The sequence below is a fragment of the Leptodactylus fuscus genome, chromosome 5 (assembly GCF_031893055.1).
Source record: "Leptodactylus fuscus isolate aLepFus1 chromosome 5, aLepFus1.hap2, whole genome shotgun sequence".
Lineage (NCBI taxonomy): Eukaryota > Metazoa > Chordata > Amphibia > Anura > Leptodactylidae > Leptodactylus > Leptodactylus fuscus.
The window spans coordinates 22,539,918-22,567,563 of NC_134269.1; the positions used below are offsets into that span (position 1 = coordinate 22,539,918).

Consider the following 27,646-nt stretch of genomic DNA (forward strand, 5'->3'; position numbering starts at 1 on the left):
GAAATGTAAATAAAACTATATAAATTTGGTGTCCCCGGGAATTGCACCGAAACATAGATTATAGATGACACGTCAATCTGGCTGCAGATTGAATGCCATAAAAACGAGGCCCATAGAAAAGTCATGCAAATGCAGTTTTTCTCCAATTTTACCTCATTCTGAATTTATTTTTCCAGCTTCCCGGTACAATGTACAGAATATTAAGAACAATTTGTCTGGCAAACATTAAGTCCTCATATGACATATGTGAATGGAAAAATAAAAAGGTTATGGGGTTTGGAAGACGGGGTTGGGTTAAAGTGCTGGTTTCTGGTGACACTCTCTTTAAGGAGTTGTCTCTTCATGGCAACTCCTTTTCATATGGCCTGTTAAGACATGGACATCGCACCGGTGGTGCCCATTTATAAGCCAGGGTGGTGCGGTCTAGTTAGGACAACTCCGTTAGGCTATTTGTGGAGTTAATTACCAATGACTGGCCAATTAACAAGTCCAATGAATGTCTCATTTTAGGATTCTAACCCCTCATTCACATCTGCGTTCAGTATTCCGTTCAGAGAGTCCACATGGTGACCCCCCGAACAGACTACCGAACACATTGGCAAGCGGTGTGCAGTGAAAGCCCCATTATAGTCTATGGGGTCCGTGTGTTTTCTGCTCAGTGTCCGCATGAGTCATGAGGACAGGAAAGTAGATCGTGAAGTACTTTTCTGTCTGCATGTTCCGTGCGGAGACCGAGTGGAAAACACTCAGACCCCATTATAGTCTATGGGGTCTATGAGCTTTCACTGCACAACGATTGACAATGCATTCGGTAGTCCATTCGGGGGGTCCCCCCAAACGGATTACTGAACGCAGATGTGAACGAGGGGTAAGAGTGAAGACCTGGATGGAGGATCTCAGGGTCACATGATTGACCGTCTTGGTCTTGCCCATCCATTGGTCTGATACTTACTTTGTAAATACATCTTCTCTGGTTTGCTTTGGGTTTTAAATTGAGCTTCACATGTGAACTCCATCTGGTCCATTTCCTTTGTCACATCGATTTTACATGTTTTGATGGTTTGGATCTCATTGTTGGTCTGGTTTTCTGTCTTCTGCTTACAATCTCGGAAAGTTGTATTCCCTTTTATCTCCAAGTTCACTTCCAGAAGTTCTGTATATTTCAATGTACAGGTGATAACTGTTTCATCATCCTCAATAATTTGTTCATCAAAATGCAATTTAGGAATAGGTAGAAGAGCTGGAAGAGGAAAGAGAAAAGTCAGTCACAATGGATCATTCCCAGTAGATGTGGTCTGGTGAACTGAATGGACACAAAAGTGGCAGATGGCGTAAGGTTATATATTGTGGGGCCAAAGTATGTCTTCTATGGAGAAGGACTTGGTACTAGATAGAAATGAGCAAATTTTTCAAAAATTTGGTTCGGTTGGTTTGCCAAATTTTCTGACATGATTCGATCTGAATTAATTCGCGGGAAATCCTCCCTATCCTTTCCCTACACTTCAATCTTTTCTACCACTTTCCCTAGCACCTGATGACATCTCTCCAGAGGAAGGCAAAAAAACCAATGAAGCTGATGCCATTTGGCCCATGTCAGGAGAGAAAAATCCTTTTTGTCTCCAAAGCTGGTACTTAGGATAAAACCCTCGATCAACTTGTCTACACCAATAATATAAAAGCTGTGGCCTGTAATATTTTTCCACTAATTTTATTTGCCTTGGCAGCAGCTGCCTGGTCACTAAAGGTAAACTTACTGTCCACCAAAATCCCCAAGTCCCTTATAGTGTTCGTCTCACCCAGGAATTTAATATTAAAAACATAATCAGATATTTAAATTTTTCAACCAAAATGCATAACCTTACATTTGTCTACATTAAACCAAGCCTCTGCCCAGGCTTCCGGCTTCCCGAGATCCCCTGTAATATTCTGTTATCTGTCTCAGTTTGGATTACTTCACAGAGTTTGGTATCATCTGCTCTGTAAACCCTGTACCAGGCCATTACTATGCATATTAAAAAGAAAAGGGATCCAATACTGCCCCCACTGGTGACCCAGTCTGAGAACTTACCATAAACCAGCGCTCCTGGTTCCTATCACTGAGCCATTTGTGAACCCAAAAGCATACGTTCCCCCCAGTCCCAACATTCTCATTCTGTATATGAACCTTTTCTGTAATAGAGTATCAAAAAAAAATTCCAGATCCACCACGTCCACTGCATTACCCATGTCCAGGTACACCACATCCACTGCATTACCCATGTCCAGATACATCACATCCACTGCATTACACATGTCCGGATACACCACGTCTACTGCATCACCCATGTCCGGATACATCACGTCCACTGCATTACTCATGTCCGGATACACCACGTCTACTGCATCACCCATGTCCGGATACACCACGTCCACACATTACCCATGTCCAGATACAACACGTCTACTGCATTACCCATGTCCGGATACACCATGTCCACACATTACCCATGTCCAGATACACCACGTCCACACATTACCCATGTCCAGATACACCACGTCTACTGCATTACCCATGTCCGGATACACCATGTCCACACATTACCCATGTCCAGTCTAGAACCAATCTCTTCATAGAAGGTGATCAGATTAATCGGACAGGACAACTTATTTTTATTGATATACTCCTGCATAACATCTCTTAGAATCTTAAACTTACTAGCCTATAGTTTCCAGTTTCACTTCTTGACCCCTTCTTATATATGGGCATCACATTTTTCTCATCCTCCTCCACCATTACTCCCAGATTATTTTTGAGATGGCCCACAGTCTCAGTTTTAAATTTCTTGTTACTTATGCAGTTGAAGAATATTTTTGTGTTATTGTTACATTCCCTGGCTATGAACCTCTCCATCAAAATCTTTGCTGCTTTTAATTATATTTTTTTCACATCTTATTTTTCACCTTAGAACCATTTAGTACATCCTCACATGTTTGTTTAACCACAGTGGCGTAACTACTGGGGTAGCATCTGCCACTGGGCCCGGGACATTAGGGTGCCAGGCGGCAGCTGCTACAGATTTTTTTTCTGTAATGTTTGCCTTGGGGCCCCGCCATTCCTAGTTACGCCACTATTTAACCACAATGGTTTTCTTTGTTTCCATATAGTATATCTCTCTCACAGGATGTATGTAAGGTGCTTTAAAAAATAGGTTTCTGTTACCCAATTTATATTGGGGTAATTAACCCCCCCCCATGTATTTTATAACAATCCCTTATTGATATTTTATTTACTCTTATTTCCATCCAGAGGGACTCTACAGGGACCACCTTGGTATCTCCATACCTTTAGACCATCCTGTACATTTTCCTCTCCGATGTTGACTTGCAGGATGTATTTTGGGCAGGATTTTACATACAAACACCAAAAGTAACCAAGATATTGCCTTGTATATGGTTTCTAGAGAAGTAATATGTTTGGACACATCAAGAGTATGGTCACCAGCTGGAGAAAAATAGCAGATAGTTGGAGAAAGTGGCAACTAAATGATGGAGTTGGCTGGTCTTGAAGAAAGCTTTTGGATACCATAGTGAAAAGTATTAAAAGTTTATGTTGGAATTGCTTTTTGAAGAGGAAATTTCACCCCATCCACCAACTCCAATGCTTTTTTTCCTTCAATACATGCTCCTCCACCGATTCTGGAATTTGAATTTCTTTTCTCTAGCCCCCAACTTTACCAAGCAATCAACTGTTAGTTTTAGCATCATTAGGCTCTCTACTGACAGGTGGGCAGTTCGTGTCTGTCAGCTCCAGCCCAGAACCACCCACCTGACAGTAGAGAGCCTAAATGGTATATTGGAGCTAAAACTAACAGTACCAATTTCTCAGGATCAGTAGTGGCAAGTGAAAAAATTCCACTGGTGAAAAACCTACTGAGGGATGCAAAGAGTTGGAGTTGGTGGAAGATCCCCTTCCAACATCCTATCGCAGTGATGGCGAACCTTTTTGAGACCGAGTGCCTAAACTGCAACCCAAAACCAAATAAATTATCACGGAGTGCCAACACGGCAATTTAACCTTAAAACTCTGTGGGTCCACAATTGCGGACCCACAAATTACAGTCATGTGACTGGGGCTTTACAGATCTTGTACTGAAAGGTAAAGCTCTCTGCATTCTGTACTTTTAAACAATTAATTTTCACTATTTACATCGCACAGGATCTGTTTTATAGTTTACCGTGCAATGTTATTACATCCTGTACTAATTTCACGTCTGCTATAAAACAAATACTGTGTGATATACATAGTGAGGGGACCCCACACAGTACAATCTGCCCCTCAGTGGCCCCCCACACAGTACAATCTGCCCCTCAGTGGCCCCCCACAAAGTACAATCTGGCCCACAGTGGCCCCCACACAGGATTATATCTGTATACTCCACAGTAGCCCCCTCCCACACAGCATGAACTGGTCCACAGTAGCCCCCTCCCACACAGCATGAACTGGTCCACAGTAGCCCCCTCCCACACAGCATGAACTGGTCCACAGTAGCCCCCTCCCACACAGCATGAACTGGTCCACAGTAGCCCCCTCCCACACAACATGAACTGGTCCACAGTAGCCCCCTCCCACACAACATGAACTGGTCCACAGTAGCCCCCTCCCACACAACATGAACTGGTCCACAGTAGCCCCCTCCCACAGAGCATGAAAGATCCACAGTAGCCCCCTCCTACACAACATGAAATGGTCCACAGTAGCCCCCTCCCACACAACATGAAATGGTCCACAGTAGCCCCCTCCCACACAGCATGAAATGGTCCAGAGTAGCCCCCTCCCACACAACATGAACTGGTCCACAGTAGCCCCCTCCCACAGAGCATGAAAGATCCACAGTAGCAGCATAAAATGGTCCACAGTAGCCCCCTACCCACACAGCATGAAAGTCTACAGTAGCCCCCTCCCACACAACATGAAAGGTCCACAGTAGCCCCCTCCCATACAGCATAAAATGGTCCACAGTAGCCCCCTACCCACACAGCATGAAAGTCTACAGTAGCCCCCTCCTACACAACATGAAATGTCTACCGTTGCCCCCCTCCCCTGACAGTGCAAACAAACACAATATAGTTACCTGAAGAGCTGCCGGGTGTTCTCTCTTCTGTTCACTGCGCGCACTGATGACTTACGTCATCACGCCCGCGCTTGTTCAGAGGTCACACTCTGTAGTCAGTGTAGGCCGCGTAGTACGCGTGGCCTACACTGAGCTACACTGACAGCTTTCAGCTGGATGCGCATTTGCACAACCAGCTGAAGGCAGCGATCGCTCACTAACGGGGAATCCTGCATCGGATTCGCCGTTAGTGAGCGATCAGGGCGACAGCACGCGTGCCATGGGTTCGCCATCACTGTCCTATCGTATCTGTCACGAACTGAACTCACTGGGTCTTGAACCCATGACTTCCTGACTATGTTCTGCGGCCTTAACCATTGCACTATTTGGAAACCTGTTTTGGTCTGTGCTTTACCTTGTCTGGTCTCTTCTGTTGGAGTAATTGGGTTATTAAGATCACCTGTTCTGTGGCCAATCACAGTTTAGCCCGTCCTATATAAACTCACAGCTCACTCCATCCTGTGCCTGATTATTCTGGCTGTCTGCTTCCTGTTGCCCTGAACCTCACCACTGCCTTGCTGCTCTTGTGTACCGAACCTTGCTAACGCCTGACTACGATTGATCTGCTCCTACCGTGTACCGAACCTTGCTAACGCCTGACTACGATTGATCTGCTCCTACCGTGTACCGAACCTTGCTAACGCCTGACTACGATTGATCTGCTCCTACCGTGTACCGAACCCTGCTAACGTCTGACCACGGTTTCTTCTACTTCTGAGGTACTTATCCTTCATTTATTTCTATTTAAGTACTGTACCATTTGCCCCACCAATTGGACTCCAAATCTGATAACTAGCATCGTTACATAATAATCAGGCCCAACATGGAGGCCGGAGGGGCGGAGTCTGCTTTGTCACAGCATGCCTTCCAGATCTCGGAATTGCATAACCTTGTGTATGGCCTTCAAGGACAATTAAATGAAATGAAAAGTCAAGTCACTGAATTACAACAACAAGTAAATGAATTGCGTGCAAATTCTGCTGCTGTCAGTGCCACTTCTCAAGTTTACCGGATTCCACTACCAGAAAAATTTGGTGGAAAGAGACACTTGTACCGAGGATTCCTTAATCATTGCCGGATGATTTTTTCTACGCATTCCTCACAGTTCCCTACTGATAGGTCCAAGGTTGTGTTCATCATTGCCCTGCTAATAGACGATGCACAAGCATGGGCATCACCTTATTTAGAACAGGATGATGAGATTTTGGACAATCTGAAGGACTTTCTTGCAGCAATGGACTTAGTATTTGATGACCCCAATCGTTGCGCCACTGCTGAGGGGGCTCTGCGGGATCTTCGCCAGGGAAGACGCTCTGTTGCGGAATATGCTGCAGAGTTTCGGCGCTGGGCTTCTGATGTTTCCTGGAACACCTCCGCACTAAAATGGCGGTTCTATGGAGGACTTTCTGAATCTGTTAAAGATGAACTTGTTAAAGTAGATCTTCCAGCTGACTTTGAGGAGTATATACGGTTATGCGTCCGTATTGACCAAAGACTCCTGGAAAGGAAGCGAGAAAGACGAGGCTATTATGATGCAGGCACCTTCTCTCATTTACCTGAGGGACGGTTTCTCCCAAAGATGCAGACACCTTCTCAAACAGGTTCGGCCCCAGAACCTATGCAAGTAGATGCCATCCGGGGACCAATTTCAACTGCTGAAAAACGTCGCCGCCTTGCTGAAAAATTATGCCTTTATTGTGGACAACTTGGACATTATGTTCTTGACTGCCCTAAGAAACCTCAACGGGCAGTTGCGGCAACTGAGATTCGACCAAATTTGGAATCTTGTCCCCACTGTGCTTCTCTTAGTCTGGTGACACAGCCTCTGTTTTCCACCACATCTTGTCCTGACAATATGACCTCTAACCGACCTCATTTCACCTTACCAGTTCAGCTTTCATATGGTTCCTACAAGTTGTCCACTACAGCAATGTTGGATTCTGGTGCAGCTGGAAATTTTATGGACATTAAGTTTGCATTTGATAATCATATTGAGCACAGTGCAAGATCTTCACCAGTTGAATTAGTAACTGTTGATGGGTCACCTTTAAATTCTGGTCCGGTTACTCATGAAACTACTGAACTGGAAGTATTGATTGATCCCGGTCATCAGGAGAGGATTTGTTTTCAGTTAATCTCTTCACCAAAATTTCCAGTAATTTTGGGCATACCATGGCTCAGCATCCACAATCCTTCAGTAGACTGGAAGTCAGGAAATGTAACTTTCACTTCTGAATATTGTCAACAAAATTGTCAACTGAAGCAGCCTATTCTTTCACAGGTGGGAGCTACTGAAAGATCCAGCACTATCACTGTCAAATTACCTGAACCTTATAAGGAATTTAAAGATGTTTGTGACAAAAGGAATGCCGACCAGCTACCCCCTCACCGCACGTATGATTGTCCTATTGAACTTTTACCCGGTGCATCCATACCTTATGGACGCATCTATCCACTTGCAGAGATGGAGCTGAAGGTCCTGGATGAGTACATCAAAGAAAATCTGGCCAAAGGATTTATACGGCATTCCACTTCTCCGGCAGGAGCACCTATATTCTTTGTACCAAAGAAAGATGGCACATTACGTCCTTGTATTGACTACAGAGAACTAAATCAAATAACCGTTAAAAATCGTTATCCTCTTCCGCTTATTCCAGAGTTACTCGAGAGATTACGGTCAGCAAAGATCTTTACTAAGTTGGATCTACGAGGGGCATACAATCTTGTCCGTATACGACCTGGGGACGAGTGGAAGACAGCATTCCGAACACGCTATGGCCATTTTGAATCCCTTGTTATGCCTTTTGGACTTTGCAATGCCCCAGCAACTTTTCAACATTTTATTAATGATGTCTTCCGAGATCTGCTGGATCAATTTGTGGTGGCGTATTTGGATGACATATTAATATACTCTGAGAACCTTGAAGAACATCGTAAGCAGGTTACCATGGTTTTGAGCCGTCTAAGAGAGAACCAACTATATATTAAACTGGAAAAATGTGAATTTGAAAAGACAGAAATTCAGTTTTTGGGGTACATCATTTCTACGGAAGGATTGCGCATGGACCCTAGTAAGATCCAAGCTATTTTAGACTGGCCTTCTCCCAAGAATGTCAAGGAGATCCAAAGATTTATCGGCTTTGCAAACTTCTACCGCAAATTTATTAGGAATTTCTCAAAAGTTATTAGTCCGATAACAAAATTAACCCAGAAAGGGATTCCTTTTAAATGGTCTTCAAGTGCCGACGAAGCATTTAACCAATTAAAGACACTTTTTACTTCTGCTCCAATCTTAGTTTATCCTAATCCAGACCTGCCATTTATAGTTGAAGTGGATGCTTCAGATTCAGCAGTAGGAGCAGTGTTGTCCCAAAGAGTTGGAGATAAACAGTTGCTTCATCCTTGTGCTTTTTTTTCTTGCCTGATGTCTCCTCCAGAAAGAAACTATGACATTGGGAATAAAGAATTACTTGCAATTAAGAAAGCATTCACAGAATGGAGGCATCTTCTTGAAGGAGCATCTCATGTGGTTCAGGTTCTTACAGATCACCGAAATCTAGAATTTATTAGATCAGCCAAGAGACTTTCTGGTAGACAGGCTAGATGGTCTTTATTTTTTTCAAGATTTAATTTCATTATTTCCTACAGACCGGGATCCCGCAATGGAAAAGCAGACGCCTTATCCCGGATGTGTTCTGACATAACACAAGATGACACATCCGAAACCCCCATCTTACCTGCTAAGAATTTTGTAGGGGCAATAATTTCCAAGGATATACTTCAGAAGATCAAAGAAGGTTATAATGGAGATTCCTTCCTTAATCATCCCCCCACAGATATTGATTTGGTGTTTAGAGATGGGGTTTGGACTCTTGATCAGTGTGTATATGTTCCTGAGACTACTCGATTAGAGATTCTGCGCCTTGTTCACGACTCTAGACCCGCAGGTCACATGGGAGTCGAAAAGACCAAAGAACTTTTGTCTCGTTCATTTTGGTGGCCCAAATATCAAGTGGTTGTAAAGAAGTATGTTTCTTCCTGTCAAACCTGTGCTAGGAATAAGACCCCTCGATCCTCACCAGTGGGATTACTTCAACCCCTTCCTATTCCATCTCGTCCTTGGGGTTCTGTTTCCATGGATTTTATTGTTGAACTACCATCTTCAAGAGATATGCGTACAATTCTGGTAGTGGTAGACCGTCTGACCAAAATGGCTCATTTTATACCAACAAAGGGGGTACCCTCTGCTGAAGAGACTGCAGAATTAGTCATCCGAGAAGTTTTCCGCCTACATGGCATACCCGACAATGTAGTTTCTGACCGTGGGGTACAATTTACCTCAAAGTTCTGGAAGAGTTTTTGTGCCACTCTAGGGATTGAAGTAAACTTATCTTCTGCCTTTCATCCACAATCTAATGGGCAAACTGAGCGCACTAACCAAACCCTTGAACAGTATTTGCGGTGTTACACAAGTTATCTCCAGGATGACTGGGTTAATTTCCTTCCTACAGCGGAATTTGCTTATAACAACTCCCAGCATTCTTCTACATCCCAGAGTCCATTTTTTGCCAATATGGGTTTCCATCCTACATTCATTCCCAACCTTCCCATTTCTTCTTCAGTTCCTGCTGTCTCCGACAGACTGTCTACCTTGAAGCAAGTTCAAGAAAAATTAACAAACGCTCTGCATGAAGCCCAAGATCGCTATAAGAAGACTGCTGATAGACATCGCAAGTCTTTTCCTTCCTTTGGTATAGGAGATAAGGTATGGCTCACTACAAGAAATTTGAAGCTCAAGATACCTTCAGCCAAGCTAGGTCAGAAATTTATTGGACCTTTTGAGATTGTGGCTCAAATTAATCCTGTAGCATTTCGTTTAAAACTCCCAGAATCTATGCGGATTCACCCTGTTTTTCATTCCTCTCTTCTCAAGCCTTTTGTGGAAAATCCATTCCCGGGACGTAACTTGCCTCCACCTGACCCAGTTATTGTTGAAGGAGAAGAGGAATATCTGGTAGAAGAGATTTTGGATTCTCGAATTCATCGAAATCGGTTACAGTACTTGATAAAGTGGCAAGGGTATGGTCCTGAAGACAATTCATGGGAACCCGTAAACAACATCCATGCTCCACAACTGGTAAGAGAATTTCATCAGCGCTATCCAGAAAAGCCAAGCCAAGTACCGTCCAGAGGACGCTCCTGGAGAAGGGGGAGTAATGTCACGAACTGAACTCACTGGGTCTTGAACCCATGACTTCCTGACTATGTTCTGCGGCCTTAACCATTGCACTATTTGGAAACCTGTTTTGTTCTGTGCTTTACCTTGTCTGGTCTCTTCTGTTGGAGTAATTGGGTTATTAAGATCACCTGTTCTGTGGCCAATCACAGTTTAGCCTGTCCTATATGAACTCACAGCTCACTCCATCCTGTGCCTGATTATTCTGGCTGTCTGCTTCCTGTTGCCCTGAACCTCACCACTGCCTTGCTGCTCTTGTGTACCGAACCTTGCTAACGCCTGACTACGATTGATCTGCTCCTACCGTGTACCGAACCTTGCTAACGCCTGACTACGATTGATCTGCTCCTACCGTGTACCGAACCTTGCTAACGCCTGACTACGATTGATCTGCTCCTACCGTGTACCGAACCTTGCTAACGCCTGACTACGATTGATCTGCTCCTACCGTGTACCGAACCTTGCTAACGCCTGACTACGATTGATCTGCTCCTACCGTGTACCGAACCCTGCTAACGTCTGACCACGGTTTCTTCTACTTCTGAGGTACTTATCCTTCATTTATTTCTATTTAAGTACTGTACCATTTGCCCCACCAATTGGACTCCAAATCTGATAACTAGCATCGTTACAGTATCGTATCGTACTTCGTACTAATATTATAATCGTACAAAGTTTGTGTGTTTGGATGTTTGTTCCTCAATCACACAAAAATGGCTGAACAGATTTGCATGAAATTTGCCACATACATAGATAGGAACCCCGATTAGAACATAGGCTACTTTTTATCCCGGTAAATGACGTCACTACACGATCGCAGTGAAGGAATTTAGGTTCACACAACACTAAAGGACCTGTGATGACGTCATCACAGGTCCTTGATCCATTCTCAGATAGGATCATGCTAGGCAGAGGGCGGAGCTACATGCTATTTTTTGAGCGGAGCTATATAGGATCAAGCTGGACAGTGTGAAAGCTGAAGAAAATGGAGTCTCATAGAGGATCAGAAGACTACAGAACATGCAGGCTGTGTGTGGGAAAGAGGACTATATCGGGTGTAGAGTTTCAGTGAATACCACGGGGAATGTGTCAGAGTGAGCGCTGTAAAACTGAATCCCATTGACTTCAATGGGTGTCGTCTTACGCGCGCTACACATTGAAATCAATGGGTTAAAAAGCCTCCCATTGATTTCAATGTGTAGCGCACGTAAGATGGCAATGGGATTCTGTTTTACAGTGCTCAGTCTGACACGTGTTTATGTGTCAGAATGAGCGGCGCGTTACTCTGTGGGAACGGAGCCTAAGGTGTTATATTCCTGGTGGTACATAAGCAGCACCATTCTGGGGAGGATCACTGGCACCCGGAACAAAATCCAGGGGCCAGTGACTCATTGTCATGATAACTAGGAGCTTACTGAAGCAGCCTTTAATAGAAAAGCTCGTATTTTGCAACACATTATCATTGTAATGCATTGCAATAGTGATCAGACCCCTTGGAGCTCAAACCCCCTAGGGGTCTATTAAATTAGGTATCCCTGTGTCTGAAAATACTCGCCCTGCAAACTTCTAAAAGTATATTTTCCATATGGTGAATGCTGTAGCAGAAAAAAAAATCTAAAGTTCCAAATTGCAGTTTTTTCATTGTTTCGCCTTTGATTTTTGAAATTAGAATAAAAAGTGATGAAAACAATAGACATTCCCCAAAATGGTAAAACTAAAGAGCACACCTGACCCTGCAAAAAAAGACGCTTTATACATCCCCGTACACAGAAATATAAAAAACTACAGATGTCAAAATATGGCAACTTTAAGCAAACATTTTTTTTGCAAATTTTTGGATTTTTGTTAATGGGGTAAAACCAAAATAAAACAATCCCTGTATCCCTGTGTCTGTCAGTGCCCGGTCTACTGAATATAGGGTATCTGCAGTGCTCCTGTTCCATCAGGAAGGGGTTAATAGGAGCACTGCAGATACCCTATAGTTGTTATGTCAGTCCAGGTAGCTGCAACGGGGCTAAGGGATAGCAGTAGGGAATCTCGCCCTGCACTACTCCCACTAGCTATCCCGGTCCCTGCCTCACGGGTGTGGGTCGGCTGTACTCAGGCTAAGCCTGACCCCGACAGCTCCTCTCTCACTGATTCCGTAGGCCTAGAGGGAAGTGGGAGAAGGAATGCCCTATAAGACCTCTAGGGACTGGAGACTAAAGGGGGTCACCCCTAACGAACAAGTGAAGCTGCTACTGACAGGGACTGACAAGGGTGTGCGCTGACTAACAACACAAGCAGCACACAGGAAAAATGTGGGAAAGGATTCCCCCAAACCAATATGGGAAGGAACCTTACACTAGGAAACAAACACAGGGAAACTGAGTAGAAATCAAAGAATAAGGCAATTCACTCACACAGTCAATTATACACAGAGGGAGGATTGGTGAACACAGAAGGGAAAACACACAAACCAACTCGTTCACCCAAACCTCCCAAAAAACCAACCACGGAACTTCCTCTATCCCAGAACACCACCTACTCCTCCTGCTAAGGCCTAGCTCTGTAAAAGCGACACTCAGCACAGAACCATGGGAGGCATGGGTTTAAATACAGAGTAGAGACCACTCCTCCCAGGTGCAAATGGGAGGACAGACTAATCAACCAGGAGATAAAGCTGCCTACCATCAGTGCGCACGTGCAAGTCAGAAGGTGTGCACCAATACTCACGACAGGACAACCCCGCAGTGCCAGGATGCCACCCCAGACACTGCGCAGCCAAAAACTCCCCAGGTAAGAAAAATAGAAAGTAAAGAACCTAAATACTCCTAACACGATCCTCCCCTCAAGGAGAAGACTCCGGATTCTCTAGGAGCATCCCTCTTCGGGAACTCCTTGTGGAATTTCTCCACGAGTCTGGGAGCTGACATATCCGACTCCAGGACCCAAGAATTATCCTCAGGACCGTATCCCTTCCATGCCACCAGATACCGTAGCTTCTCCCGAACATATTTGCTATCCAGAACTCGGGATATCTCATACTCCCCGGACTCAGAAACTGGTGGAACCTTAACTGGAGACGTTCCCTTCTTGGCCTTCTTTAACAAGGAGACATGGAAGACCCGGTTTATCTTCCACCTTTTAGGTAGTTGCAGCTGCGCCGCCCCTTCATTTACCATCTTGATGATCTTAAAAGGACCCACAAACCTGGGACCCAGCTTCTTGCTAGGAACCTTCAATCTGATATTCTTGGTGGACAACCAAACCATCTCACCAGGGAAGAACTGCAACTCTCCTCTCTTCCGATCCGCCTGGACCTTAGCCTGGTGCGACGCCCGCACCAGATTCTCTCGGATACGGGACCATACCCCTTGCAGCTTTTTAGAAAATAGCTCCTCCTCCGGAACTGGGGAAGAAATGGAAGAAAATACTCCGAAAACAGGATGTCTACCACCGGAGCAAAAAAAAGGTGTGGTACCTGTGGCATTGGAATCATGGTTGTTTAGGGAAAATTCTGCCAGGGGGAGAAAGGCAGCCCAATTATTCTGGTTCTCTCGAACAAAACACCTCAAAAACTGTTCCACATCCTGATTCTTCCTCTCTGTTTGTCCGTTAGACTCTGGGTGAAACCCGGAGGAAAACGACAGTGTAACTCCCAACCTGCTGCAAAAAGCCCGCCAGAATTTAGCCACAAATTGCGGTCCCCTGTCCGAAACGATCTCCTCAGGAAGACCATGCAACCTTACAATTTCTTTAATAAACACCTCTGATAGTGTCTTGGCACATGGCAGCCTGGAAAACGGGATCAAATGGCACATTTTCGTGAAGCGGTCAACGACTACCCAAATGACCGTGAAACCCTTAGACACCGGAAGGCCCGTGATGAAATCCATAGACAGATGAGTCCAAGGTGCCTTAGGAGGTTCCAATGGATGTAGAAGACCGTGGGGACGGGTATGTGACGCCTTGGCTCTTGCACAGACCGAACAATTTTGAACAAACTGCAAGACCTCCTTACTCCACCCTGGCCACCAAAAATTCCTAGACACCAATCTCATGGTCTCTGAAACCCCCGGGTGACCAGCAAGAACCGACTCGTGACACTCCCTCAGGAGACTTTGTCGGAGAGTAGTTGGGACAAAAAGCTTGTTTCTAGGTATCTTGGAAGGTGCAGCGTGTTGCGCTTCGATCAAGGCCTTCTCCAATTTCGCGCCCAATACTGCTACCACCACTCCATCCCCAAGAATAGTGGCAGGCGCCTCTCGTTCCTCCTCAGTCGACATATACCGGGATAAAGCATCAGCCTTAACATTCTTTGAACCCGGCACATAAGTCACGTTAAAATGGAACCGCGCAAAAAATAGAGCCCATCTGGCCTGCCGTGCATTTAATCTCTTCGCTGACCCAAGATAAATCAAATTCTTGTGGTCAGTAAATACCTGGACTGGCCTTCTGGCCCCCTCCAGGAAATGACGCCAATGTTCAAACGCTAGTTTTATTGCTAGTAGTTCCCTATCTCCGATGTCATAATTCCGTTCAGAGGCAGAGAATTTCTTAGAAAAGAAGGCACAGGGATGCGTACCCTCCTTGAACTCCTGAGAAAGTACTGCTCCCACCCCCACCGAGGAGGCATCCACCTCCACTCGGAAGGCCAACCTCTCATCCGGCTGTCTCAAAATGGGAGCGGACGAGAATCGCTTCTTCAGTTCTTCAAACGCAGCTAGCGCCTCTGGCGACCACTTAGCACAGTCAGCCCCCTTCTTAGTCAAGTCCGAGATGGGTTTCACAACCTCAGAAAATCCCTTGATAAACTGGCGATAATAGTTGGAGAACCCCAAGAACCGTTGGACCGCCTTTAGGTTCTCGGGTCGCGGCCACTCCAAGACTGCCCTGACCTTCTCAGGGTCCATCTCAAACCCCTTGTCCGATAGGATATAGCCAAGGAAACATAATTTATTGACCGCGAACACACATTTCACCAGCTTAGCACTTAATTGGTTAACCCTCAGGAGATCTAAAACCTCTCTCACTCTCTCCCAATGAGTCTCCAAATCCGGGGTGTAAATGAGTATATCGTCCAGATAGACCACAACCCCCCTCCCTATGACGGCACTTAGTACATCATTAATAAAATTCTGAAAAAATGCAGGCGCATTGGTTAGACCGAAAGGCATCACAAGATTCTCAAAGTGTCCTAGGGGTGTGTTAAACGCTGTTTTCCACTCATCCCCCCTCTTGATTCTCAGCAAGTTATATGCCCCACGTAAATCTATTTTACTAAACCAGCGAGCTCCCGTAATCTGGCTGAATAGATCCGAGATCAACGGAATGGGATAGGGATTCCGCACAGTGATTTTGTTAATCTCCCTAAAATCCAAACAAGGGCGCAACCCTCCATCTTTCTTCTTTACAAAGAAAAACCCCACTGCTACTGGGGACTTCGATGGGCGAATATGCCCCACCTCTAGACTCCCCTCAATATACTCTTTGAGCGCCTCCCTCTCCGGAATAGTGAGATTGTACAACCTTGTCTTGGGTAACACTGCATTAGGTATAAATTTAATCGAGCAATCATAGGTGCGATGTGGTGGTAATGTCTTGGCTGCCCTTTCCTCAAAGACCTCCCTGAACTCACATATTTCTTGAGGCAAATTGTCTATAGACAAAGACATAACGGATATGGGCAGACATCGACCATTACACCCCTGCCCCCAAGAAACTACTGACTCGGTCTCCCAGTTGATAATAGGGTTATGCTGCTTCAGCCAGGGCCACCCCAAAACTACTTGTGCTGGTAACTTAGACAACAAGAACAAGTCAATCTCTTCCCTGTGGCCACCCACAATAAACTCCAGACCCTCCACCTGTTTGGAGATGACAGCTTGCTGTAGAGGGGTCTTATCAATAGCCCACACCGGTATCTGAGACTCCAAGACCAAAGGACTCACCCTTAATTGCTCACAAAACTCTGAGTCAATAAGGTTGACTGCCGAACCACAATCAACCAAAATCCGGCACTTCTGCCCATTTACCCATCCTTCAAGGGTCAACCCGGCAGTCTGAGTACAGGAAATATGCACACCTCCCTCCTTAGTAGGTTTTCTCCCTTTACCCTCAATAGACCTGGGGTTATTACTCTCCTTGGCGAACCATTCTCTGGAGGGGAATACCCTTGCTACATGTCCCATCCCTCCACACACAAAACAGCGTACTGTGCGGGACCCTTCACTCTTGGGTCTTGCACTTCGCACAGTGGCCCCAATCTGCATGGGTTGGTCCCCCGGGTCCTCTCTAAAAACAGAGAATTGAGGAGGGCTAAGCCCCCCAGGACTCTTGTCTCCACGCTCCCGGAGGCGCCGTCCAACTCTAATTGCCAGCTGCATGGCCTCATCTAGATCTCCCGGAACAGGGTGAGAAACTAGATGGTCTTTAACCTGGTCCGAGAGCCCTGTCTCAAACTGACTAAGTAGAGCGGGGTCATTCCAGTGTACTTCTGCTGCCCACCTACGAAACTCTGTGCAATATTTCTCTATAGCGTGATCCCCTTGCACCAAACGTCGTAGGTTATACTCAGCCGTGCGTACCCTGTCTGGGTCGTCATACAGTAACCCCATTGTGGAGAAAAACGCCTCTACAGTTAGTAAGCAAGCTGAGTCGGCTGGTAACGAATGTGCCCAGATGAGGGGATCATCTCTCAATAAAGTAATAATAATCCCAACTCTCTGTACCTCAGAACCGGAGGAAAACGGCCGTAGCCGGAAATACAAAAGACAGTCCTTTTGAAATCGGAAAAAATCTGACCTCTTACCTCGGAAGGGTTCAGGTAAGCTGACTTTTGGCTCCAGAGGCCGACCCACAGGGGCGCTACTCACCTGCCTCTGTATGCCCTCCACCTGAGAGGCTGTGTGTTGAGCCAACTGCTGTACTTGAGATACGCCAGAAGCTTGGATGGCATCCATTCGTAGCTTGATCCCCTCCATCTCAGTGGAAATCTGCTGCACCGCCTGGTACAACTGTTTCAGGTCCGTCATTATGCAAACGAACCCCTTTTTTCTTTTTTTTTTTTTTTACCGGCTGAGTGTACTGTTATGTCAGTCCAGGTAGCTGCAACGGGGCTAAGGGATAGCAGTAGGGAATCTCGCCCTGCACTACTCCCACTAGCTATCCCGGTCCCTGCCTCACGGGTGTGGGTCGGCTGTACTCAGGCTAAGCCTGACCCCGACAGCTCCTCTCTCACTGATTCCGTAGGCCTAGAGGGAAGTGGGAGAAGGAATGCCCTATAAGGGCTAGTTCACACGTGAGTATAAGGGGAGGTTTTTGACAGCGGATTTCGCGTCCAAAACCTCCCCTTATAATGGTGGTCTATGGAGACCGCCAGGCTTCTGTTCTCTGCTAGCGGCGAGCTGCTGCTAGCGGAGAAAAGAAAGGACATGTCCTTTCTTCAGGCGGAAGCCGCGCTGTCTCAGTCGTGCGGCTTCCGCCCCCCGCAGCTCCCTCCTATGTCGGCTCATTCATTTGAGCCGACAGCAGAGGGTTAAGCCGCGACAGCGATGGTCGCGGCGGGCGGGTTTTGACAAGAGAGAGACGCGGCTCGCCGCGTCTCTCTCTGTGTCAAAACCCGCGCGGGCAGTTCACGTGTGAACTAGCCCTAAGACCTCTAGGGACTGGAGACTAAAGGGGGTCACCCCTAACGAACAAGTGAAGCTGCTACTGACAGGGACTGACAAGGGTGTGCGCTGACTAACAACACAAGCAGCACACAGGAAAAATGTGGGAAAGGATTCCCCCAAACCAATATGGGAAGGAACCTTACACTAGGAAACAAACACAGGGAAACTGAGTAGAAATCAAAGGATAAGGCAATTCACTCACACAGTCAATTATACACAGAGGGAGGATTGGTGAACACAGAAGGGAAAACACACAAACCAACTCGTTCACCCAAACCTCCCAAAAAACCAACCACGGAACTTCCTCTATCCCAGAACACCACCTACTCCTCCTGCTAAGGCCTAGCTCTGTAAAAGCGACACTCAGCACAGAACCATGGGAGGCATGGGTTTAAATACAGAGTAGAGACCACTCCTCCCAGGTGCAAATGGGAGGACAGACTAATCAACCAGGAGATAAAGCTGCCTACCAACAGTGCGCACGTGCAAGTCAGAAGGTGTGCACCAATACTCACGACAGGACAACCCCGCAGCGCCAGGATGCCACCCCAGACACTGCGCAGCCAAAAACTCCCCAGGTAAGAAAAATAGAAAGTAAAGAACCTAAATACTCCTAACAATAGTCAGCCATACTGAATTCCAAGTGAGGGGGAAAAAAACCCAGCCCTCAAGCTCAGGGAAGGGGCAGACAGACAACCAAAACACCCCCTCCCCTTCCCCAGCACCAGCAACTACTGCACCCAAAAACTCCGACCATTTTAATTTTTGAAATTTTCCAGTAGCTGCTGCATCCCCCCCCCTCCCCTCGGCTTATACTCGAGTCAATAAGTTTTCCCAGTTTTTTTGTGGTAAAATTAGGGGCCTCGGCTTATATTCGGGTCGGCTTATACTCGAGTATATACTTATACCAGTAAAGACAGAACTCAAGATTTCCAAACCTCGGGGGTGAATTGTAGGTATACACAGCTATAAAACCAATGTGAGCAAAGGAACAGAAGTCCAACTCTTGTCATCCACATTCTGCTCTTATGGCCCAAGGCCTGAGCCCTCGGGGGGGGGGGGGGGGGCAGATTTGACAGATTGCAGGTCAGTGGTGCAACTTTCTCAGGAAATCTGTGTTGACAGATTGAATGTAATATGAAGAAGAAAATCACAGAGATGTTTATCCAGCATGAATGTTGTTCTTACAAGAAATATGATTGTCTTTTCTATGGCAGGAAGGAATTTTCTTACGTCATGGCTGGTTACTTGGCAGGTTTGTCTCTGGGGAGATGTTTGCTATGGAAAGTGGGAAGTAAATAAATGTTCTTTCAAGTTGGACCTTGCAATCAAGGTCTACAATAAAAGAGACCGCTACCGAAATCCTGAAGATGTGAGATCAAGGCCTACACTAAAAGGGAACTCTAACCAAATCCTGAAGATGTGGGATCAAGGCCTACACTAAAAGAGAACTGTAACCAAATCCTGAAGATATGGGATCAAGGCCTACACTAAAAGGGAGCTCTACCCAAATCCTGAAGATGTCGGATCAAGGCCTACACTAAAAGAGAACTGTAACCAAATCCTGAAGATATGGGATCAAGGCCTACACTAAAAGGGAACTCTAACCAAATCCTGAAGATGTGGGATGAAGGTCTACACTAAAAGGGAACTCTACACAAATCCTGAAGATGTGGTATCAAGGCCTACACCAAAACAAACCACTACCCAAATTCTGAAGATGAGTGGTCAAGGCCTACACCAAAAGAGAATGCTACCCAAATCCTGAAGATATGTGATCAAAGCCTAGAGTAAAAGAGAACTCTACCCAAATCCTGAAGATGAGTGATCGAGGCCTACACTAAAATGAGAACGCTACCAAAATCCTGAAGATGTGGGATCAAGGCCTACACTAAGGGTGCATTCACACGATGTCTTTTGGCACGTAATGTGCCACGTAGACGCCACGGGATCTTTTGCGGGACGTATACGCTCCCAGTGTTTTCAATAGGAGCTGGTACCGTATACGCGGCACTATTTTGCGGCCGCTGCAAAATCACGACTGCAAAATAGCGCCGCGTATACGGTACCGGCTCCCATTGAAAACAATGGGAGCGTATACGTCCCGCAAAAGATCCCGTGGCATCTACGTGGCACATTACGAGCCAAAAGACATTGTGTGAGTGCACCCTAAAAGAGAACTCTACTTAAATCCTGAAGATGCATGATCAAGGCTTATACTAAAATTAAAATTTACCCAGAATCTGACGATGTGCGACCAATACAGTAAAAGGAAAATTTACCTTAAACCTGCATGAGCGAGGCCTGACACTAAAAGTACACTCTACCCTAATCCTGAAGATGTGTGATCAAGGCCTACATTAAATGGTAACTGTACCCAGGCTTAAATTGGGAAAAAATTTCAGGGGGATATCTGGAATAACAGCAGTCCCCTGAAGACCCTGACAGACCGACTGACAGCCCCCCTACATTCCTGCACACACTATTATGCCCCATAGTGACCCCTGCACAAAGTATTATGCTGCATAATTTATGGGGCAACTATGGGACATAATTTTTGCCTCATAGGGGCCCCCGCGCAAAGTCCCCATATTATGGCCCCGTATTATGGGCCATAGTGGCCCTTGCACACAGTATTTATGCTTCCCGATTGTAGACACTTATGAACAATTATTATACTTTGGGGTCTTTTCAGACCCCAGAGTATAATAATCAGTGACCCAGGACCCGGGGAGGATACAAAAAAAAACCTGTTATGGTACTTACCTCTCCCTGCTTCCGACGCACTCCCCGCAGATGCATGACGGCCATCTCATGAGTAGGGGCTTGCGTGACGATGCATGAGGATGCAAACGCCCGCCCATGTGACGTCTGGGACCCAAGTAGGCCTGAAGCCTTTCCAGAGCCAGGAGAGGTAAGTATCTGTGTTTTTTATGTTCCGCATTGTGGGTCAGACAATTTCTTAGTTTATACCATATAAATTATACGGTATAAACTAAGAAATTACCAGACTTTTTTTTATTATGCTGGAACTGAGTTCTAGCGTGTTCCGGCCCAATTAAACCACTGACTCTACCCTAAACCTGGTGGGTTTGATTCTTTGGAGTGTGTTTTTTAAATAGTCAGCGGGAAGTTAGTTTTGTTTACCTTGAGGAAGGAACACGTTTGTTCTGAAATGCGTAGCTTTGCTATGTCGCTGTAGTCATAATTACTCCCTGTGGTTACCATGTAAATTTTTTATTGGAAGAAAATAAAAGTTATATTTCAACTTAATATCGCCTGGTGGACGCCGGATTTTACTGTTATTTGCTATACAAGTGTTGCTGGCTCGGGTCCGCTCAATTCCGTGCTTCCCAGGACGATACAATCGAACAACACGGTGAGCTGGAAACATACTTTTCTTGTTAGTTTATACTGTGTAAATGTTTGATGTACAAGTATTTTGTGGTATATGGAGGTTCTGTGTATGGCGGGTAATTTCCATCCAGATACTGGACTGGACCAACAGATGTGCACGATTCGTGTCAGAGGACACATGTACAGGAGAAGAGTCCGTCCTCTCAAGAAGAAAGTATTCAGTCCCATCCCATATACCACCGGGCACTGCTGGTGTGGTCCTGAGCACCTCAGGAAGTAGATGTTAGCCATAGTCCTACCATAACACCACCAGCCACAATGTCTCCACAGTCCCACCATAATACCACCAGCCACAATGTCTCCACAGTCCCACCAGAACCCCACCAGCCACAGTCTCCACAGTCCCACCATAACACCACCAGCCACAATGTCTCCACAGTCCCACCATAACACCACCAGCCACAATGTCTCCACAGATCCAACCATAACACCACCTGCCACAATTTCTCCACAGTCCCACCATAACACCACCAGCCACAATTTCTCCACAGTCCCACCATAACACCACCAGCCACAATGTCTCCACAGTCCCACCAGAACCCCACTAGCCACAATGTCTCCACAGTCCCACCATAACACCACCAGCCACAATGTCTCCACAGTCCCACCATAACACCACCAGCCACAATGTCTCCACAGATCCCACCATAACACCACCAGCCACAATGTCTCCACAGTCCCACTATAACACCACCAGCCACAATGTCTCCACAGTCCCACCATAACACCTCCAGCCACAATGTCTCCACAGATCCAACCATAACATCACCTACCACAATTTCTCCACAGTCCAACCATAACCCCACCAGCCACAATGTCTGCACAGATCAGCACAGTGCCCTTATAGTACAGGCTGAAAGCCCTTATAGAACTACATACATGGAAAACCAAAAAAGTTACAGCTCTCCATATGAGTGGAAGCAAAAATAAAAAAAATCTTGAGGTTCAGTCCTGAAAGCGTTAATACATCTTGTCTATCATTTCCTGGGTAATATCAAACTCTGTGGTCTGTGAGAGGAAGTTATCACTCACATTCAGCATCTTATTTTATATAAAGTTATGTATGTGGGAGGATGGTAGTAGATGGGGGAAATGGTACTGGTTTGGTGCATTCTGGCCCAGAACTTGGAGCTTCAGGTTGGCCAGTAAGGTTCTGGGATGTTGCTTGGCCAAACATGCCACAAAATAGAGGACCCGTCCTATGATCAGGATCATGATCAGGATCGATCGTGGTGCAAAAAGAGTTGAATGGTGGATATGAGAGGCATTACAGGGGCACCACGTACCTCCGGGTCCAGAGACATACATGTCAGATGCTGTTACTTCATTGGTTATGTACTGCACATCATTATATCTACTGTATAGTGTATCCGACACTGATGCTGGGAAGGGAATAATCCCAAATATTCGGATTGGAGCTTTCTGGACAATTAAAATTGGTAACTATTAGAGATGAGTGAACACTAAAATGTTCGAGGTTCGAAATTCGATTTGAACAGCCGCTCAATGTTCGTGTGTTCGAACGGGTTTCGAACCCCATTATAGTCTATGGGGAACAGATACTCGTTAAGGGGGAAACCCAAATCCGTGTCTGGAGGGTCACCAAGTCCACTATGACAACCCAGGAAATGATGCCACCACCTCTGGAATGACACTGGGACAGCAGGGGAAGCATGTCTGGGGGCATCTAACACACCAAAGACCCTCTATTACCCCAACATCACAGCCTAACAACTACACACTTTACACACTCAATACCACCTCTCTGACAGTAGGAAAACACCTTGAAACATGTGTATTTGGCACTTGCAGTGAGGAGAGCTTGTCACCAGCAGTGAATTTGGCCCTTGTAGTAAGTTGAGGTTGGCACCAACATTTGTTTTGAAAATCAGGGTGGATTGAGCCTCTAACCAGCAGAGTTTGGGCAAATTCATGGTGGAGGGAGCCTCTAAAAACCCCAGTTTGGACCAATTCATGGTGGAGGGAGCCTCTAAAAACCCCAGTTTGGACCAATTCATGATGGAGGGAGCCTCTAAACAGCCCAGTTTGGGCAAATTCATGGTGGAGGGAGCCTCTAAACAGCCCAGTTTGGGCAAATTCATGGTGGAGGGAGCCTCTAAAAACCCCAGTTTGGACCAATTCATGGTGGAGGGAGCCTCTAAAAACCCCAGTTTGGACCAATTCATGGTGGAGGGAGCCTCTAAAAACCCCAGTTTGGACCAATTCATGATGGAGGGAGCCTCTAAACAGCCCAGTTTGGGCAAATTCATGGTGGAGGGAGCCTCTAAAAACCCCCAGTTTGGACCAATTCATGGTGGAGGGAGCCTCTAAAAACCCCAGTTTGGACCAATTCATGGTGGAGGGAGCCTCTAAACAGCTCAGTTTGGGCAAATTCATGGTGGAGGGAGCCTCTAAACAGCCCAGTTTGGGCAAATTCATGGTGGAGGGAGCCTCTAAAAACCCCAGTTTGGACCAATTCATGGTGGAGGGAGCCTCTAAACAGCCCAGTTTGGGCAAATTCATGGTGGAGGGAGCCTCTAAAACCCCCCAGTTTGGACCAATTCATGGTGGAGGGAGCCTCTAAAAACCCCAGTTTGGACCAATTCATGGTGGAGGGAGCCTCTAAACAGCCCAGTTTGGGCAAATTCATGGTGGAGGGAGCCTCTAAAAACCCCAGTTTGGACCAATTCATGGTGGAGGGAGCCTCTAAACAGCCCAGTTTGGACCAATTCATGGTGGAGGGAGCCTCTAAAAACCCCAGTTTGGACCAATTCATGATGGAGGGAGCCTCTAAAAACCCCAGTTTGGACCAATTCATGGTGGAGGGAGCCTCTAAAAACCCCAGTTTGGACCAATTCATGGTGGAGGGAGCCTCTAAAAACCCCAGTTTGGACCAATTCATGATGGAGGGAGCCTCTAAACAGCCCAGTTTGGGCAAATTCATGGTGGAGGGAGCCTCTAAAAACCCCCAGTTTGGACCAATTCATGGTGGAGGGAGCCTCTAAAAACCCCAGTTTGGACCAATTCATGGTGGAGGGAGCCTCTAAACAGCTCAGTTTGGGCAAATTCATGGTGGAGGGAGCCTCTAAACAGCCCAGTTTGGGCAAATTCATGGTGGAGGGAGCCTCTAAAAACCCCAGTTTGGACCAATTCATGGTGGAGGGAGCCTCTAAAAACCCCAGTTTGGACCAATTCATGGTGGAGGGAGCCTCTAAACAGCCCAGTTTGGACCAATTCATGGTGGAGGGAGCCTCTAAAAACCCCAGTTTGGACCAATTCATGGTGGAGGGAGCCTCTAAACAGCCCAGTTTGGGCAAATTCATGGTGGAGGGAGCCTCTAACCAGCCCAGTTTGGACCAATTCATGGTGGAGGGAGCCTCTAAAAACCCCAGTTTGGACCAATTCATGATGGAGGGAGCCTCTAAACAGCCCAGTTTGGACCAATTCATGGTGGAGAGAGCCTCTAAAAACCCCAGTTTGGACCAATTCATGGTGGAGGGAGCCTCTAAACAGGCCAGTTTGGGCAAATTCATGGTGGAGGGAGCCTCTAAACAGCCCAGTTTGGGCAAATTCATGGTGGAGGGAGCCTCTAACCAGACCAGTTTGGACCAATTCATGGTGGAGGGAGCCTCTAAAAACCCCAGTTTGGACCAATTCATGGTGGAGGGAGCCTCTAAACAGCCCAGTTTGGACCAATTCATGGTGGAGGGAGCCTCTAAAAACCCCAGTTTGGACCAATTCATGGTGGAGGGAGCCTCTAACCAGCAGAGTTGGTGGAAATCAGGGTGGAGGGAGCCTCTAACCAGCAGAGTTGTGGGAAAGCAGGGTGGAGGGAGCCTCTAACCAGCAGAGTTGGTGGAAATCAGGGTGGAGGGAGCCTCTAACCAGCAGAGTTGTGGGAAAGCAGGGTGGAGGGAGCCTCTAACCAGCAGAGTTGGTGGAAATCAGGGTGGAGGGAGCCTCTATCCAGCAGAGTTGTGGGAAAGCAGGGTGGAGGGAGCCTCTAACCAGCAGAGTTGGTGGAAATCAGGGTGGAGGGAGCCTCTAACCAGCAGAGTTGGGGGAAATCAGGGTGGAGGGAGCCTAGTATTAGCAGAATTGTGCAACGCTTATGATGGATGAGTATGAGGATGCGGAGGAATTGGAGAGGTTGAGTACAGACATGGAGTTTCATGTTGGGGTGCTTTACACAGGTGGGCACAAAAATGAAGGCTCTATCCAGTGGTGGTTAATTTTTATCAAAGTGAGCCGGTCGGCACTCTCAGCTGACAGACGGGTGCGCTTGTCAGTGATGATGCCACCGGCTGCACTGAACACCCTCTCAGATAGGACGCTGGCGGCAGGACAGGACAGCACCTCCAAGGCATATAGGGCAAGTTCAAGCCACAGGTCCAACTTCGACACCCAATACGTGTAAGGCGCAGAGGGGTCGGAGAGGACAGGGCTGTGGTCGGAAAGGTATTCCCGCAACATGCGCCTATACTTCTCACGCCTGGTGACACTAGGACCCTCCGTGGCGGCACTTTGGCGAGGGGGTGCCATCAAGGTGTCCCAGACCTTAGACAGTGTGCCCCTCGTTTGTGTGGACCGGTGAGAACTTGGTTGCCTACTGGAGGAACTGTCCTCCCTGCCGCCAACGTCACATGCTGGAAACATCTCCATCATATTCTGCACCAATTGCCTGTGGCAAGCATTGATGCGATTGGCCCTCCCCTCTACCGGAATAAAAGACGAGATGTTGTTTTTATACCGGGGGTCAAGGATAGCAAAGATCCAGTACTGGTTGTCCTCCATGATTTTGACAATACGCTTGTCGGTTGTAAAGCACCCCAACATGAACTCAGCGTTAGTTGGCATGACTCCTCTGGCCCCACCGGAAAGTTCAATCTCCATTTCCTCCTCATCCTCCATGTCTACCCATCCGCGCTGCAACAATGGGACGATTCGAAGTTGCCCGGAAGCCTCCTGTATCACCATCACATCATCGGACAACTCTTCTTCCTTCTCCTCCTCCTCCTCCATTAAACGCAGTGAAGCGGACAGATGTGTGGACCTACTCTCCAGCTGTGACGGATCGGATGCTATCCCTAACTCCTCTGTGTGATCTGAGTTATCCCTGATGTCAATCAGGGATTCTCTCAGAACACACAAGAGCGGGATTGTAAGGCTCACCATCGCATCCTCAGAGCTCACCATCGCATCCTCAGAGCTCACCCTCCTTGTGGACTCCTCAAAGACCCGTAGGATGTCACAAAGGTCTCTCATCCATGGCCACTCATGGATGTGAAACTGAGGCAGCTGACTTTGTGGCACCCTAGGGTTTTGTAGCTGGTATTCCATCAAAGGTCTCTGCTGCTCAACCACTCTATTCAACATCTGAAACGTTGAGTTCCAGCGTGTGGGGACGTCGCACAAAAGCCGGTGCTGTGGCACATGCAGGCGTTGCTGGAGAGATTTTAAGCTAGCAGCGGCTACTGTCGACTTGTGAAAGTGGGCGCACATGCGCCGCACTTTCACCAGTAGCTCTGGAACATTGGGGTAGCTCTTTAGGAAACGTTGCACCACTAGGTTGAAGACGTGGGCCAGGCATGGAACATGTTGGAGTCCGGCAAGCTCCAGAGCTGCTACCAGGTTCCGGCCGTTATCACAAACGACCATGCCTGGGCCCAGGTGCAGCGGCTCAAACCATATTGCCGTCTCATCGAGGAGGGCATCCCTCACCTCGGAGGCAGTGTGCTGTCTGTCCCCCAAGCTGATCAGCTTCAGCACAGCCTGCTGACGTCTACCAACGCCAGTGCTGCAACGTTTCCAACTCGTAGCTGGGGTCAATCTAACAGCGGAGGAGGAGGCGGTGGCGGAGGAGGAGGCGGTAGAGGAGGAGGAGGAGGGGGGTGTTCTTCTCGTGTCCCTGCCAGGAATGTTAGGCGGGGAGACGAGGTACACCGGGCCAGTTTGGGAAGCAGTCCCAGCCTCAACTACATTCACCCAGTGTGCCGTCAGTGAAATGTAGCGTCCCTGTCCGTATGCACTTGTCCACGCGTCGGTGGTCAAGTGGACCTTTGTGCAAAGCGCGGAACTAAGGGCCCGCCTGATGTTGAGTGACACGTGCTGGTGCAAGGCGGGGACGGCACACCGGGAGAAGTAGTGACGGCTAGGGACGGCATAGCAAGGTGCCGCAGTTGCCATCA

General features: G+C 47.0%; 1 protein-coding gene across 4 annotated transcripts in view; it reads right to left on the bottom strand.

Annotated features, from left to right (window-relative positions):
• LOC142202504 (intercellular adhesion molecule 5-like) overlaps positions 1–27,646 on the bottom strand; it is a 57,307-nt gene that overhangs the window by 21,285 nt on the left and 8,376 nt on the right. For all 4 annotated transcript variants that reach the window (XM_075272647.1, XM_075272645.1, XM_075272644.1 and 1 more), the window contains exon 3: positions 953–1,240. In XM_075272647.1, the coding sequence (XP_075128748.1) occupies positions 953–1,240 (288 nt within the window). The remainder of the gene's footprint in view (positions 1–952; positions 1,241–27,646) is intronic.